Source organism: Anoplopoma fimbria, chromosome 20, assembly GCF_027596085.1.
Source record: "Anoplopoma fimbria isolate UVic2021 breed Golden Eagle Sablefish chromosome 20, Afim_UVic_2022, whole genome shotgun sequence".
Taxonomy (NCBI): Eukaryota; Metazoa; Chordata; class Actinopteri; order Perciformes; family Anoplopomatidae; genus Anoplopoma; species Anoplopoma fimbria.
In genome coordinates this window covers 11,522,885-11,537,987 of record NC_072468.1, presented here as the reverse complement: position 1 = coordinate 11,537,987, position 15,103 = coordinate 11,522,885, and the positions used below count along the sequence as shown (strand labels likewise).

General features: G+C 40.9%; 2 protein-coding genes across 2 annotated transcripts; both read right to left on the bottom strand.

The window, feature by feature from the left end:
- Window positions 1–1,312: 1,312 nt before the first annotated feature.
- Window positions 1,313–12,884, bottom strand: LOC129110194 (regulator of G-protein signaling 22). The gene is given in 18 exon segments (XM_054622384.1): window positions 1,313–1,425; window positions 1,814–1,913; window positions 2,873–3,016; window positions 3,125–3,310; window positions 3,481–3,660; window positions 4,551–4,709; window positions 5,329–5,397; window positions 6,372–6,536; window positions 8,230–8,392; window positions 8,650–8,837; window positions 9,164–9,256; window positions 9,600–9,727; window positions 9,730–9,793; window positions 10,798–10,899; window positions 11,066–11,188; window positions 11,731–11,908; window positions 12,162–12,323; window positions 12,475–12,884. Coding segments are annotated over 18 exon segments (2,619 nt in total). The 3' UTR covers window positions 1,313–1,420.
- A 259-nt stretch (window positions 12,885–13,143) lies between these two features.
- Window positions 13,144–14,598, bottom strand: LOC129109252 (regulator of G-protein signaling 22-like). Its single transcript, XM_054621278.1, has 5 exons — window positions 14,542–14,598; window positions 14,284–14,466; window positions 14,104–14,189; window positions 13,434–13,511; window positions 13,144–13,216 (listed from the first exon to the last, which is right to left on the bottom strand). Exons 1-5 carry the CDS (start codon window positions 14,593–14,595, stop codon window positions 13,144–13,146), a joined length of 474 nt encoding a protein of 157 aa, XP_054477253.1. The 5' UTR covers window positions 14,596–14,598.
- Window positions 14,599–15,103: the final 505 nt, after the last annotated feature.

Here is a 15,103-nt window from a genome sequence, read left to right as displayed (position 1 = left end):
TAAAAAATCATAAAGAAGTCATTGTATAGTATGTCGAAAAAAGTCATAGTCATGTTAAAAAACTAATCCTGAAAGCCATAGTATGTCAAAAATAGTTGTACAATACATACAATAGTCATTAGGTCATAGAATAGTATGTCATAGTATAACATTTTGAAAAAAGGTAAAAAGAGTCATTGTTTACTATGTTGAAAAAAGTCATAAAGTGATAGTATAGTATTTCAATTTTTTTTAAACGTCATTTATAAAAAAGACATAGTATAGTATGTTGAAAATAATCTTTTAAAAGCCATAGTATAGTTTGTCGAAAAAAGTTATAAAAAAGTAATTTTGTATGTTTTAAAAACATTAAAAAGTCATAGTATAGTATGTCAAAAAAGAAAAACATAGAACAGTAGGTTGATAAAAGTCATTAAACAGTCATCGTATAGTACGTCGAAAATAATTATGAAAATGCCATGGTATAGTATGTTGAAAAAAGTAAAAACAAAAGTCATAATATAGTATCTTGAATAAAGTCATAAAAAGTCATAGTATGGTACTTCGAAAATGATTATGAAAATGCCGTATGTCGAAATAGGTCACAAAAAAGTCAGTATAGTATGTCGGAAAAGGTCTGTTCATCATGTCGAAAAAACGTATTAAAAAGTAATATATTATGTCAAAAAGAATCATGAAAATACCATAGTAAAGTATGTCGAAACATGTCATAGTATAGTATGTCAAAAACTGTCATAGTATAGTATGTCCAAAAAAGTCATAGTAAAGTATATCGAAAAAAACATTAAAAAGCCATAGTATAGTATGTTGTAAAATGTCATAAAAAGTCATAGTTTATGCGGAAAAAAGGCAAATAAATTCATAGTACACCATGTCAAAAAAAGTCATAAGAAAAGTCATCATATGGTATGTCGAAAGATGTCATTGTATAGTATGTCGGAAAAAATATCATGCAAATGCAATAGTATAGTATGTCAAAAAAGTGGTGAAAAACTCAGTATAAGAGAGAAATATATTATGTTGAAAAAATCTAAATCATGTAAATGAAATAGTGAAGGATGTCAACAAATGGAAAAAAGAGCATAGTATTGTATTTCGTAAAATATCATAAAAATGCCATAGTATAGTACGTCGAAAAAAATAATCGTAGCATAGTTTGTCGTAAAAAATCATAAAGAAGTCATAGTATATTATGTCAGAAAAAAATCATGAAAATGCCTTAGTATAGTATTGCATAAAAAGTAAAAAATGTTATAGTATAGTACTTTGAAAAAAACAAATTTTAATATTTTTTGGTTGAAAATGTTGCCAACATGACACGTATGAGTACATTGCAAGTTCATTCATACAATAGAAGAATAGGAAGTTGACAGGTGAGAAAAGCCGTTCATCCATGTGGTTCAGAAACGGAACTCTGCACTCAGTCTGTGTAAAAACAAAATAGGAGAATGACAAACCAATTAACATCACATTCACATACAAATACTACAACTACAAAGCTGTGATACAAAAATGCAAATAAACCTTACATGTTACTTAATTAAAAACATTTTACACCTCTGCACAAAGCAAACTGTAAGAGCATTTAGGCCATCCTATCTTGGAAAATTGAATTAAGGCACTGTCATCTCCTGAAGATGCTGATCTGTACGCTGCTAGATAGTGTAGTCTAATCTTGTTATTTGTCAGTGTGTATGAAAGCTGACTCCAGCTGTTCTCATTCACTTGACTGTGTTCTGAGTCCATCTGCAGATGCTGAATTAAATTTACAGAAAGACAAGACTGGACGTGATACGATTTATTCAGGGGGTACCTGAGGCCGTGGAGAACGAGGATTCCAGCTGACTCTGTCTCCTCAGCAGCACCTCTTCTCTCTTCAGAGCTGCCATGTACTTGGAGTAGGACCACGACAACTGAGGGAACATTTCCAGAAATCCACTTAAATCTAACGCGATTAAGAAAATGGTTCAATCATGCCAGTGATTCCCAAATGTGGTACACGCAAGAGTTTGCTAAAAGACTTAACAATTTCACTCAAACTGACCAAAATCCTTAACTTGATTGTCACAAAGTAGTTTGTTGTGACATGGCATCTGACACAGCATGAACTAGTAACGTTAGCTAAACGCAGTCGAATTAAGTTCCCTCACACGTTAAGTGAAGCAGAATGAGTGGAGATGTAAAATGGCTACAAGGTCCTAAAACAGTCAAGAGACAGGAGACAAAGCTGAACCTTTTGAAAAGACGTTGCTAGGCTAGTTGCATTCATTTGTGATTTACCTTTGCAGAGCCAGAGTAACAGCAAAGGCTTTGTATAAGCGCGGTGGTATCTGCAGTGTGAAGTGGTACGTGGGAGAATTGGTTTCGTATATTGATACATGGTCTGAAAAGTTTTGGAACCTCTGATTTATCCGATCGAGTTTCTCATTTTTAGTCTATGGTTGGAACGGTTTTGGCCTTCATTGCTGCAATTTTTGTGGCAGGAGACATTGTGTTTTCAGGTTGTCCGTCCCAGTTTTGTGAATGCAATGTCTCAGGAACGCCTGGGTGAAATTACATCTGGCACAAACGTCCACTTGGACTCAATGATGAACTGGTTAGAATTTGGTGGTCCAAGGTCACTGTGACCTCACAAAACACGTATTTGGTCTTGACTCAATAATTCATATGCTAATTATGACAATTTCACATAAATGTCTGATAGGATAAAATGATGTAGTGATGACATTTTGGACAGGCATGGATGTAAATTGAACTGATTGGTGGAGGCATACAAAAGGAAAAAAGGAAATAATTTGATTTGGTTCCTTTCATATGATACATACAAACATTTTCAGCTCTACATTGGTAGGAACATCAGAGAGCTCCTCACCGGTTGTGTGGGAACCAGCAGCACTCTGCTCTGTGCCTTCGACTGTTTTTTTACACTTCTTCCCTCTTGTTCTTCTTCTACATCATCTTCGTCATCCGTCTCCTCCTCCTCTCCAAGACTGGACTCTGGCCTCTCCAGCTCTTCCTGGACAGGAGAGATCAGACTGAATTTGCACTTTTTTTCTCAACACTATTGCAGTAGTACTAGAGGTTGTATATTCATGCTATCCCTCAGTATGGACCGTTTTCTCACCTGAGCTCTCCTCTTCTCCTCCTCGCTCTCTTCTTCCTCCTCCTCTTTTCTTCTCTGTCTCCGTACTGTGGCTCTGTGTTTGACACGTTTCTCCTGCAGTAGAGGAAGAAGTTGCTCCTCTTGGACACTGCTGCTCAGCTCTTGAAACTCGGGCCAGTACTTCAGCAATGCACTGAACACTGACATCTACATACATGGAGAAAAGGCACACAAATACAGCCGACATACTGGAAGGAAATGCATATAAAACACACACACACACACACACACACACACACACACACACACACACACACACACACACACACACACACACACACACACACACACACACACACACACACACACACACACACCTGTGCCTCTCTGAAGATGTAAGGACCCAGCTCGTGGCGTTTCTCCAGAACGTGCTGAGCCTGTTCAGGGGGGATGTCTATCTGCAGAGCTGGGGGCATGGAGGAGTTGATGAAACAGTTAATGATGGTGGAGATCTTCTGCTGGATGGTGGCCTCATCACTGTGGGAGTGACAGAGGTCCTGCACAGAGAGGGGACACAGGAGAAATGAAACGTGTGGTGGGAACTATTTCGGTTCCCAATGCTCCTGAAATGTTTGGATCATTACTGCATTTTGTTTCTTACTATAAGAAATTGAATATCCCATGAAAGTCTTCCAGTTTTTGTAAATTTCCATTACAGATTTCTATATTTGTGTTTTTCCCCTGTTCTCATTTAGCCATGAATATGTTATAGAGAAATACTCTTTAATTTAGAAGTGAAAACCAAGTTTTCAGGGGCCTTGAGGTTAAGCGTAAAGATACAATCATGGCGGGCAGATTTCTTTACCCTTAAAGATACCGACACATTTTGACACAAAAAACACTTAAATTACAGAAGATCATGCGCAATGCATGCTGGTACCAGTAGGCACGGCAAACCGGAGAACTCAGTCAATATAGCACACACTGTGGAATTCATTGCTCATTCATTGACCAATACATATACCAACAATTCTGCAGACAGTAACTTTCCCCTTTAATCCAAAAGTTTAACTGCTGGACACAAGCTGTCTCCTACTACACTGAAAAGTACATTCTCAGTGTATGTGACCAGGAGGTTTAAAGTTTACACATTCCATGTTAAACTAAGACCTAAAGTTTGCCAGAGAAACTTTCCTCCTTCAGTAGATAGACGTGAAAACTCTACATAAACATTATTTTACACAGTGAAGCTCAACTATCCAATTAAAGTAACAATAAACACATTTTAAATGGAGAGGGATTTAAATTATTCTTTAGATTATTTTTTGATTTCCTTTCATAGTTAATATGGAATAGCATATACCAAAGATCTCAGATCTTTTGGCATTGCAGGCCCACCATCAGAACCACCAGCACATCGTCCTCTACGTATCTTTGCCTCTTTTACCTTGTATCTCTGCACCTCCAGCCAGAAGAGCACATTGTTTTCTAGGAAGTCCCCCTTCAGAGAGACAAAGTGCTGGAACTGTATACAGGTGGCAGGGTTGAGCAGGATCCGTCGAAACAGCAGGATCTCTTTGGAGGAACTCATCCACAAGCCCTCGGCCTGCAGGGACACACGGCAGAGGAATGTTAGGTTTGTAAGCACACTGTAAGGAGAGAAAACATCCCTCGGGGATAGATAAAATACACATAAGCACCTGTGTGTGTGATAACAGTATAACAAAACGTGCTCCTGAACAACAGCCTAAAGATGATCTGTGACCTATGAGCTACAGTCTTAGCTCACAGAAAACTGAGATAATGATACTACTTTATTCACTAAACCTGCTCTTTTCCAGTGATGAGATAACGATCATAAAGACTATAGTCATAATCATGTATGGAAAACTCCTTCCTGTAATCATTCTGCCTGAAATGTGAAATGTACATGTTTTATATCTGTGTTCGGCTGTGGAGAATGAAATGAGAGGCGGGATCAGAGCTGCATGGAAAACACTCCAAACACTATTAAAGGAAGGTTAGTAATGCTGATGCTTTAATCGTATTTATCCTGGATCCAATTTGGGAAAACTAACCACAAGGCCAAAATGGTGTTTGACAAAGCCAGTGCTCGAAGCCAAGTCGTGAACTAAATCACATCACATCACACATGCTTTCAGGCCAGGGAACGCCTTATTCTCTACATTTAAAACATCCAGCTTCCCCGGGGGATTTCTCCTTACCTTCCAGGCTTCTCTCCTCGCTCTGCGTCGACGGTAGACGTGTTGTGAGAGCCTGTCTGCTCCTTGGGGCTACCACATACAGAAAGACACGAGTCAAAAGTCAGACACTGAATAAAGTAGGATTAACGGAGACACTGAACACCTCTCAAACCTCTCTGTTCTGCACTCTGCTGCTCTTTGTCACTGGCAGTAACTAAAGCTCTCTCTCTCTCTTCTTTTACCTTTAACCTTGCCTTGGTCTTTATTTCCTTTGACCTTATTCATTCAATCGCCTCTTAGAGAGATCTTTGCCTCTCTGATGTCACTGTCTCCCACCCCTGGCCTCATCCATCATCCTCTTAACCGTCTTTTCCACCTGTCTCCTCCTCAGCATGTAACGCTAAACTACGTCTACCTCTGATTACCTAACGAGAGGATCTGTGTAACCAAACATGGTAAACTTGATAACATAATGAGGCAGTGCAGTGGAATCTGCGGTTTATGTGTTACCACCTAATGAGGCAACCTGAGAGAGCGACTGGACAGCGACGGCGTTTAGTGGTTTCTCACATAGCAGAGCCACTAGTGTGCTCTTATCTCTCTCCACTCTCAAGGCCATTACACAACAGTGTGCTGTTAAACAGACTGATGTTAATTCACTTTTGATGAGAGGGTGAATGACAGCATGTCTGGGACATAGCCATTTACCAGAGAGCTATTAATTATTGATAAAACACGAGGCCAAAACGTAATATCTTGTTTGTGCAATCCATACTAAAACTGGAGTATAAGTAATGGGACTATTCTTTGGATGGGACCAGTAACTTCCCAAAGGCTCTGCTGTTTTCCTGGCAACTGCTCAGAGTCGAGGAACAGTCCGGCATATAACCCCCCGTAAAACCACAACTTGTCATTTTTAAAGTCTGTTTTTTGTACGGATTACAACGAGATGAAACATGTTAATTAGTGAGCTTTTAGAGCTGCCGGTAGACAGATTTTGTTATCTTTGGACAGAACCAGGCTCGCTGTTTCCCAGTTTATGTTAGTGTCGTGCTAGTTTTCACCTTTGGTTTGTGTTTCAGTCGCTCTGTGAACTCTGCTGTGGACAGGAACAGAGGCAGCCATTTTTTCTCAATGTGACTCCTGATGATGTCCTGGATCTCCCCAACGACCGGGTTGGAAAGACATTCAAGTTTCAGACGCTCCAGTCCACCTGCCAGACGCAATATCTATACACACACACAGTAAAAGTCAAAGATACAGTAGGGGCAGATGGGTGCGTGTGTGCTAATGTGTTTGATATGAATTCTAAAGATGTCACACAACATGAAAAACATATGAGGACCGACTCAGGAAAGAGAACTACTCACAGTGGGAAACCCGACTGAAACCTCCTCTCCTTCCTGACTCCCGCTGTGCTCTTCATCATCCCCACAATCCCTCTGTTCCCTTCATCTCCCCTGTCTGCTTTCTGTCCTCATACATCGATCTGGCCATGTCTCCATATTTATATCTCTTTTATATTTTCTCTCATCTCATTATGCACGCACGCAGCCAAGCATTGCACGCACACACACACACACTCACAGGCTTCAGAAATGAGAAACAGTCGTGCCATTGGAGTCAGTAGATGAAAGGAGGCCAATCTGTGACTGGATGACTGAGTGATTGAAAGAGTGAAGGGCCAAAGCAGTAAAGCTGTCAGTCTCTCTACATCGCTCACGCAGACGAGAACCAACGCTGAGATGTGAGAGCAGCAGCCAGACCCATTCCTGCAGAGTTAGAAGCACTAGAATTGGCATCTTCACTCAAATGTTGTAATCATTAAATTACTGGTATTTATGAGATGAGAGTGAAAAATGACAAAGGTCATGCACCAGAGTTGAAGTAATGTCAACAAGAAGGCTACTCTGTATGTCTCTCTCTTGACTCAGTGTGCTCCGAGAACAACCAGGGTTCTTCAATGGCCATTTTTGATATTCTCAAACAAACATTGTTGACTAGCTCAGCTAATTTAAATAAAAGGAAACACCTGAATACTTCCTGTTGCGACTGTGTGCGTGAAAAGGAGTTAGAAAACTAGCAGATAAGTCTGAACAGTTTGCTGAAAATGTTCAGAACAATGTGAATGTTAAGATACAAAGCTAAAAGTAAAAAAAGGCTTCAAATACTTGGCTAAAAGAAACGAATAATTTGTTGCAATTGAACAAACCTGCCTACTTAAGGGGTAGCATACATGAGTTTATCTGACAGGGCTGTGGGGGAATGTCAGACAAAAAAAGGTCGGAAACCATTGTGCCACTGTCCTATAACACATAAAATCACTCTTTTCTGTGACCGTATAATAAACACTACTCACCAACCATCTCTGGCATCCCAAAAGAGAAAAATCAGGCTCACTGCTCAGTGTCCCATCTACTCATTCTAGCTCTACACAGCATGCCCTCCTGCAGTAATCCTAGAATCCAGAAACCAAATCTCAGACTATAAATGTCAGGAGAGATTTCATCCTACGGTCATTGTTACCGGAGCTAGCCTTTTGTTGTCTGTCTGGATCAAAACCACACTCTTCTCCTTCTCGTTTTAATCCTAACCACGTCCTTCCATTCCGTTTCCCACCGACACCCTGCTGTCAGAGCTGTCAGCGTGACATCTGCAGGATGCCAGAGAAGGCTAGATGGGGAATTGTGTGAGAGCCGCAGCAGCCTCTGTTTATCAAATCTAGATGTTGAGCCCCAGCTGGAGCTCACATCCCATCTTGGGATTGTCATATCATAAGCACCACGTTTCTGCCGCTGTCTGTAATGCTTTCCCAGGAAGTTGACAATAGTTTAATATCAATCAAGATGCGACTACACCAAAACGGGTTTCCCAATAAAACTGAACATGTCATTCTTCAAACCATGTGACTGACTGACGTACATCATTCTGTTGCTCTGTTGTGGCCGGGCTGTCGGAGCCAAAGAAGTACTTCCTGTTGAGATATTTGGTCGCGATATGAGACGATCTCTCCCGTCTGACAGCCTTGTCTTTGTGAGGAGTCCTCCTGTACTGCTCCAGATCCAGCCAGCATGTCAGATGGATACTGAGCGGATACACACATGTTCAGAACAATCATGTTATTTTGTAAATAAAAACTTCAGGGGATTGTATACATCCTCCAAACTATACACTTTCTGTCCATTTTCATACTGCCTTTATTTCATTTTGAATGTCAATATGGTGCAAATCAGGCACAGTGTTATGCTGTAATATATTGTTTGTACATATTTAGGTAAAGTGGGGGACTTAAGTCTGAACAGAGGACATCTCATTTACAAACTATGTGGTCATACTGCTCACCTGGCATCCTGATTCTGTAGGAAGGACATAAAGTGCCCGATCTCGTGGTGGCGGAGTAAAGAACCCAGACGGTAGCCTTGGTAATTTGGAGACACACTGGACCAAGAGTCAGGGGCCCGGGGGTCCTTTGAGAAGGGGGTCGAAGGTGAAATGGGAGAGGGAAATAGCGTGGACCCGCACTGCTCCACCTGTAGAGGAGACACCGCAGCAGAAGGTGGAGAATAAGTGACTGAGAGGCAGCGAGAAAGAGGAAAAATAAGCTGTATAACTGTGATATTTGCACCTCATCTACTGCCTCTTAAAAACTGCAGTATCACATCCTTGTCAATACAACAATCAGGCCAAGTAATATAGTCTTGGACCAACATTGTTACTAAGCAACGCATGAACATTGGATAGAGGCCATATTCACATTGGTAACATAAGCTGTTTTAAGTTCACAGGTGTGCGTTTATTGGTTATTAACTGAGAACCAACATTTTATAAATCTGTGGAACACTGGATGCCGGCTGACCTGTTTCAGTCGGCACTCTGATTCCTCGTACAGACTCAGGAGTTCCCTGTACTCCTGACTGTCGATGCAACGCACCTCCTCCTGTACACACACCTGGACGCACACATACACACATTAAGCCCATTGGAACATGAACAATTAGTTGAATATTAAACAATTAAAGATAAAATAAGTTGTTTTCAGCAGAAATGCAGACAGTTTACAGTCCCTGAGAATTTGCTCCTTCTCTTGTTTTTTTGCAATATATTACATTTATTACATCAAAGTTTTCATGGGATATCCTCTTTCCTCAGTGGAGTCAGATGCCTGTTTGTTGCGTACATCACTTCAGCTGGGCAAATGCTGGTCATCCACTTGAAAGGCATTTTTTTACTGAAGCTACTGAAGGAAACCCACTTTCTCCAGATAAAACAGAGGTGAATTAAACTGTGGTTACCTTCTGGAAGGACTCTTTGTCCCTGCTGACCAGCAGTGTCCACGGCTCCAGCAGGATGCTCAGCGTGTGCTCCTCAACCTTGTCAAACAGCTCTTCAAAAGCGGGCATCAGTTGGTCGTACACCTCCTTCTGATCTCCTCACCGACACCAATGCTCCTCCTGGCAGAGCCGGAGAGATAGGTGGAGTAGAGGAGCTGAGGAGAAGAGAAGAAGTCGTAAAAGTGTCGTCACTTCAGAAACCTTTCTCCTCACAACCGCCATCACTTCCATCACTACCATTGTTCGTTGCTCTCATACACAATATTCACTATCTCTCATCACTGCTGCCATCACACCACATAAATGTCACTCATTTAAACCCTCTTGGCCACGGCACTATGGAAAGACCATCTAAATGTCATTCCTTCAGTGAACTAAAGGTTAACTGAAGGAAAATAGATTTCACTGTGAGGTATTATTCTGGACCGGACCACTAAACTGTAGCCAGACCGGGTAGTTCTGGGTGACTGGACTGGCGTGGAGCTGGGGGGGTCTGACTCACTTGTTTTTATGGGCATTTAAATTAGAGCGGCAGGCCAAGAGAGCATGCAAACAAGAGCAGGTGTGTGTTGTTTTGTGTAACAGGGAGGGTGACAGATATACTCGATCTCTGTTTAATTGTCTTTTGACGCCTTTGTATTTTATTACTAGTGGAATCTGCAACTTGAATTTATCATGATTCATGGTTCTTCCTTGCGACCGTTTTTAAAAGAAGCTTCTTCATCTCTGTATGAAGCATCTTAATTTGAGGTTTTAATTTGAGGTTTTAATTAGTTTTAACAGTTTTTCTATTTTTATTTTTATTGTTTCTTGAAATGACTTAGATGTTGCACAGTTGGTTTTGGCAGCAATATTTAATCCAAGAAAAATGTCATGGAATCATGAACAATTTAAGGTCAGGAAAAGTGTGTTGGGGACAGACAGACGCACCGAGGTACCAGAAATCTGCTGTCTGCTGCGGTGATGTTGTTAAATAGCTGTCATAGTTTAAGCTAATATCAACTTATGTCTTTATCACCCTACCTTCACATATGTGGACTATACATACAATGTGTAAACCAGACACTAGTTAAAAGCTTAGTATTTTTCCATAAGATAGTAGTTGGTGAGAGATGAACATACAAAAGTCCAAAGTGCAACCTTCAGCACAAACACTGACCTGGGCCTCTCTCTGGACTCGGTAGGGGTCCAGTCCGTCCTGATAGAACAGCTCATGGTAGTGCTGCAGGTCAGTCCAAAAGTAAACCGCATTCTCCCACAGCTGCGACAGAAAATAAAAAACCTCAGTAACTGTCATCATGGACTGTGTCTAATGCATCAAATAAAAGATAGTGTACACTTAAGATGTTATTGGGCCACAGTATGATAATAATTACATTTAAATGTGATGATTAAACATGCAAACAATCCAGTAGCTGCTATTGTACCTGGTTTCCAGATCGTTCACAGAAGTTTGTAAAGTATAATCCGGCACACAAGTCAACACGTAGAGCCTGCAACATCTTCTCCATTCTTCTGCTCTCCAGTAACTGACTTCTGCTAGAATATAACTAGTGAAACACATACACAGAAGAGAAAACTTTGAATTCAATCAAAACAATTATTTATTTTACACAAAAACATAAACCTACGGCTGCATTGATCATTTTATTTTTTGCTTAATTGAACACCTCAACTTTTAATAAACAAACAATTCCCAGGCCCAAGGTAACATATTAAACTGCTCGTTTTGTCCAACTAGCAGACCAAAACCTGAAGTTACTCAAGAAATGCAGCGACTCCTCATAGGAGAAGTAGAAAATTTGTTTGGTATTTTTATAAATGACTAGAAATGATAGCGATTTTCCATTGATCGACTAATTAATCAATCCACTTATGGTTCTGCTAGACTTTAAACTATAGCATCAACATGCCTCAGAGAAAGGACAATTAACTGCAGGCCACGATTCCACCTGCGGCCACACAAACAAGTTGGACATTTACCCAGACAGTAAGAGCTCCATTACTGCTGGTCTCTTTGTTTTTGCTTCATTTCACATGTTGCTTCAGAGGATTCTCTTTTTATGCACCAAGTGGTATCATATGCTACTACCTGTGTGTGGACTGCATTTGGGTACTGGGGCAGGCAGGTGTCAGAGCTGAGAGCCTTAGAGCCATGGTGGGGCTGTATGTCCGACTGAGGCCTAACACACCACTCTGTCCACAGCTCTGAATGAGGGGAGTCATCACGGTCTTCATGAACACACTGGGAGGTCCAGAACCGAGGAACCCTGTAAGGAAAGAGGAGAGAGAGTTAACAAGGACATTTATATCATATATAAATATATAATATGAGACTTAACTATTATGCTAAAATTACTGGACAGCATGTGCTATATTCATCTTATGCGGATTATTGAATGTAAAGTAGTCATATGTATGGATACACAAAATGTATAAATACACATTGCATGCACGCACACACAAATTCAGAGTATTTGATTACCATCAGAGAAGATGAATACTGTGAACTGTGAACCTCACCAGTAGTAGAGCAGAGACTCGGTGAGGGAGGGCTGAACTGAGCGCAGTTTCTCTTCTGTCCAGCGGGGGGAGGTAGTCAGCCCCAGTCTGGAGAGCAGCTCCACATTCAGACTGCTCTGGCTGCTGCTCAGCAGGTACCGGCTCCTCATCAGGACCAAATACCTGATTGAGATACCCCATAAAAAAAAAATGTATAAGCTGCAGTTGCCATTCAAAATATTATCAATATCACACCATGACCATTCAAAAGAGGCATTTGTATTAACAGTAAATAGACCAAAGTTTATTGAGTTTGATCATGCTGTGTGTTTACCTGTTCTTCCTCTCTTTGTTCTGTGATGCTTTCAGTCTCTCTATATCTATCCAGAGATTGAGCAGCTTCTCTCCTGGCGTTCCTCGCAAAAACTCCTTCAACTCATCCAAGCCTGGTCTACTGTCACGGCAACCGTAGCCATGGCAACAAAGATCAAGGATATTATCCTGGTCTGTGCCTCCACTCCCCACTTTCCTGTTCTTCTTAAACCACTCTGTCTTTTCTTCCCCCCCACTGCACCTCTTGCCCTCTTGAACTTTCTCTTTCTTCCCTCCCAACCTTTCTGAGCCCCCGTCAGCCGAACGCAGGAGAACTTTACATTCAAGGGATCGGTCTACGCTGGTGCAATTCATCTGGTCTCTGGACTTGCTGAAACAGTCAGAAGGGTTTGCTTGGCTCTGACCATCCATCACGTACAATGCACTGTTAAGCACCTGTTTGACCACTTTGGCAGCCAGGTACTCCAGCTGTAGTTCAGAAGACTCAGAATTGTGGCGACTAGACTCTTGTTGCTCCTCTGAGTTGCCAGCTGAGGGCTCTGTTGAGTAGAGGATCAACTCTGTTTGTTGTCTCTGGGGTTTCTCAAGTTTAGGGTTAAAGGAGGAGGCCGAAGAGGAAAAGCGCCACGGGTTCTCTGGCTCAGAACAGCTGGAGAAACATCTGGATGATTCACCGCATTCTGTGTTGATATGTTCCTTCTGGCCAGAGAGTAGACATGCAACGTTGTGCGTCCCCAGAGAACCTGAATAGTGAGAAAATAGAGAACATAAGCATCCTTATCTTCAAACTTAGACTTTAGCCTGCAAATAAATACACTTACATGTGTGAATAGAAATTCACAGGTATATATACCTTGTTTTGCAGAAATGTTCTCTTGAGAATACAAGCATGGTAGGCCCTTCAGTGCTTTGTTATTTTCCTTATCAAACTGGGAGGGAAAACGCAGCTGTGGGGCTGACCGGGTGGGTCGACCTGAACTGCCTTTCCTCCTCTGGATACAGAAGATTGTGTTCTTCTGAAACAACAGCTTGGATAGTCTGGGAAAGACAAAAAAACAATACACCACCATAATAGAATAGACAAGCATGTGTTTTTTATCCCTAAAAGCATTCCTTTAATGATAAATGGAAATAAACTTGGCAATTGTCATTCCTGTGTCAAAGCTTTATGTGTAGGTTTTAAGCTAGCGCCAGGCAGTCATCTGATCTGTCTAGGGATGTGGCTCTAGATGCAGTAAGTAGGGAAGTAGGGAAATACTAAAGATGTGTACTGCTAGAGGTTAACACTCCGTAAACACTGATTCATGCATTCTTCATAATATGTGATAAAGTCACAGCTGACTGAATACAAATCTTTAAAATCTAGGTTAGTAAGCAACTATTTTTCAGGTTGATATAGCAAAGCTAACAAAAGGCAGCAAGAAACAAACTGCATGAGCTTTTAGACACACTGCCTGGGACTCACAATTATTTCACAATTGAATGAGTAAAACTGAACACTACGTTTAGTCAAAATATAAAAGCACGTTATAGTAATAATGTAAACATAAAAAGAGATCAAAATCAATGCAGGATATAGGAGTAACTACATGTGTTTTGTATATGTAGTTGGGACAAAAACAATGTGTACCTGTATTCATTGTAGCAATCACTCTGAAGGAAAAAGGGCAGTCTTTCTTTCATGATCCACTGAATTCCTGGCTCTCTGTCCAGGCACTGCAAAGGTCAGGGAGACATATTCCTCAAGTCAGTGCTCTAAAATCTACATGGCACACTTTCTGCTCCTCTTCAAAAGTAAATATATACTTACACAGATAGTGTAACGGTTGTCTACTGGGGGGCTTCTGGCCAGCTCTGTGGGGTCACCAGTAAGGAATTGTGATTTGCTGTGGTGAAGGACTGATCTGATTCTTTTGGAGACAAACTCGGCCGCCCCATCCACTACCTCAAACTGCCCGGTCTCCTGGTTGTACAGCAAAGCCTCTGGGAAAGACTGGAAAAAAGATTCAAGGGTGTAAGAGTTTTGTCAAAAAAGAAATGCTACATCCATAGATCAGGACTACTTTACCGGCAAATTCAAGAAATCATTGAAGTAGTGAACCAATACGTCATCAGATGCCATGTTTTTCTCCTGCATAGAGATAAAGAATAAACCATTATTTCTCTAAGGAGCATCCAGTGAAAGAGGCAAAATATACACATTTTTACTGCGGTTACAGAAGTTATGAAATGTCAATCAAAACTTATACTTACAAAGTTGTCAGCAGTAAGATCTGGAAACTCTTCAAATTACAGAGTGAAACTTAAGTTACTAAACCAAGATCAGCTCCAAAAAGTACATTGCTTAAAAAGTTCTGCTCTTACCTGTTGTAATTACCCCATACATTGTTCACTTCTGAAAACGCTAATGACTGTACAGTATTTTAAAACTGTCTGCCCAGTAAAATCGAGCCAAGCAGTCACATTCGAACGTTTGGCCAGCCACAAACCTCTCAGTGTAATTACAGATACACTGCAGGTTGCTATGGAAGTGGACTCATTTTCAAAACACAGGGGGTGGTAAAAGTTTAACTAGAGATGACCAGAGAGTTACAAATACAAGTTTGTGTTTCTTCTTACAGTTTGAGTCC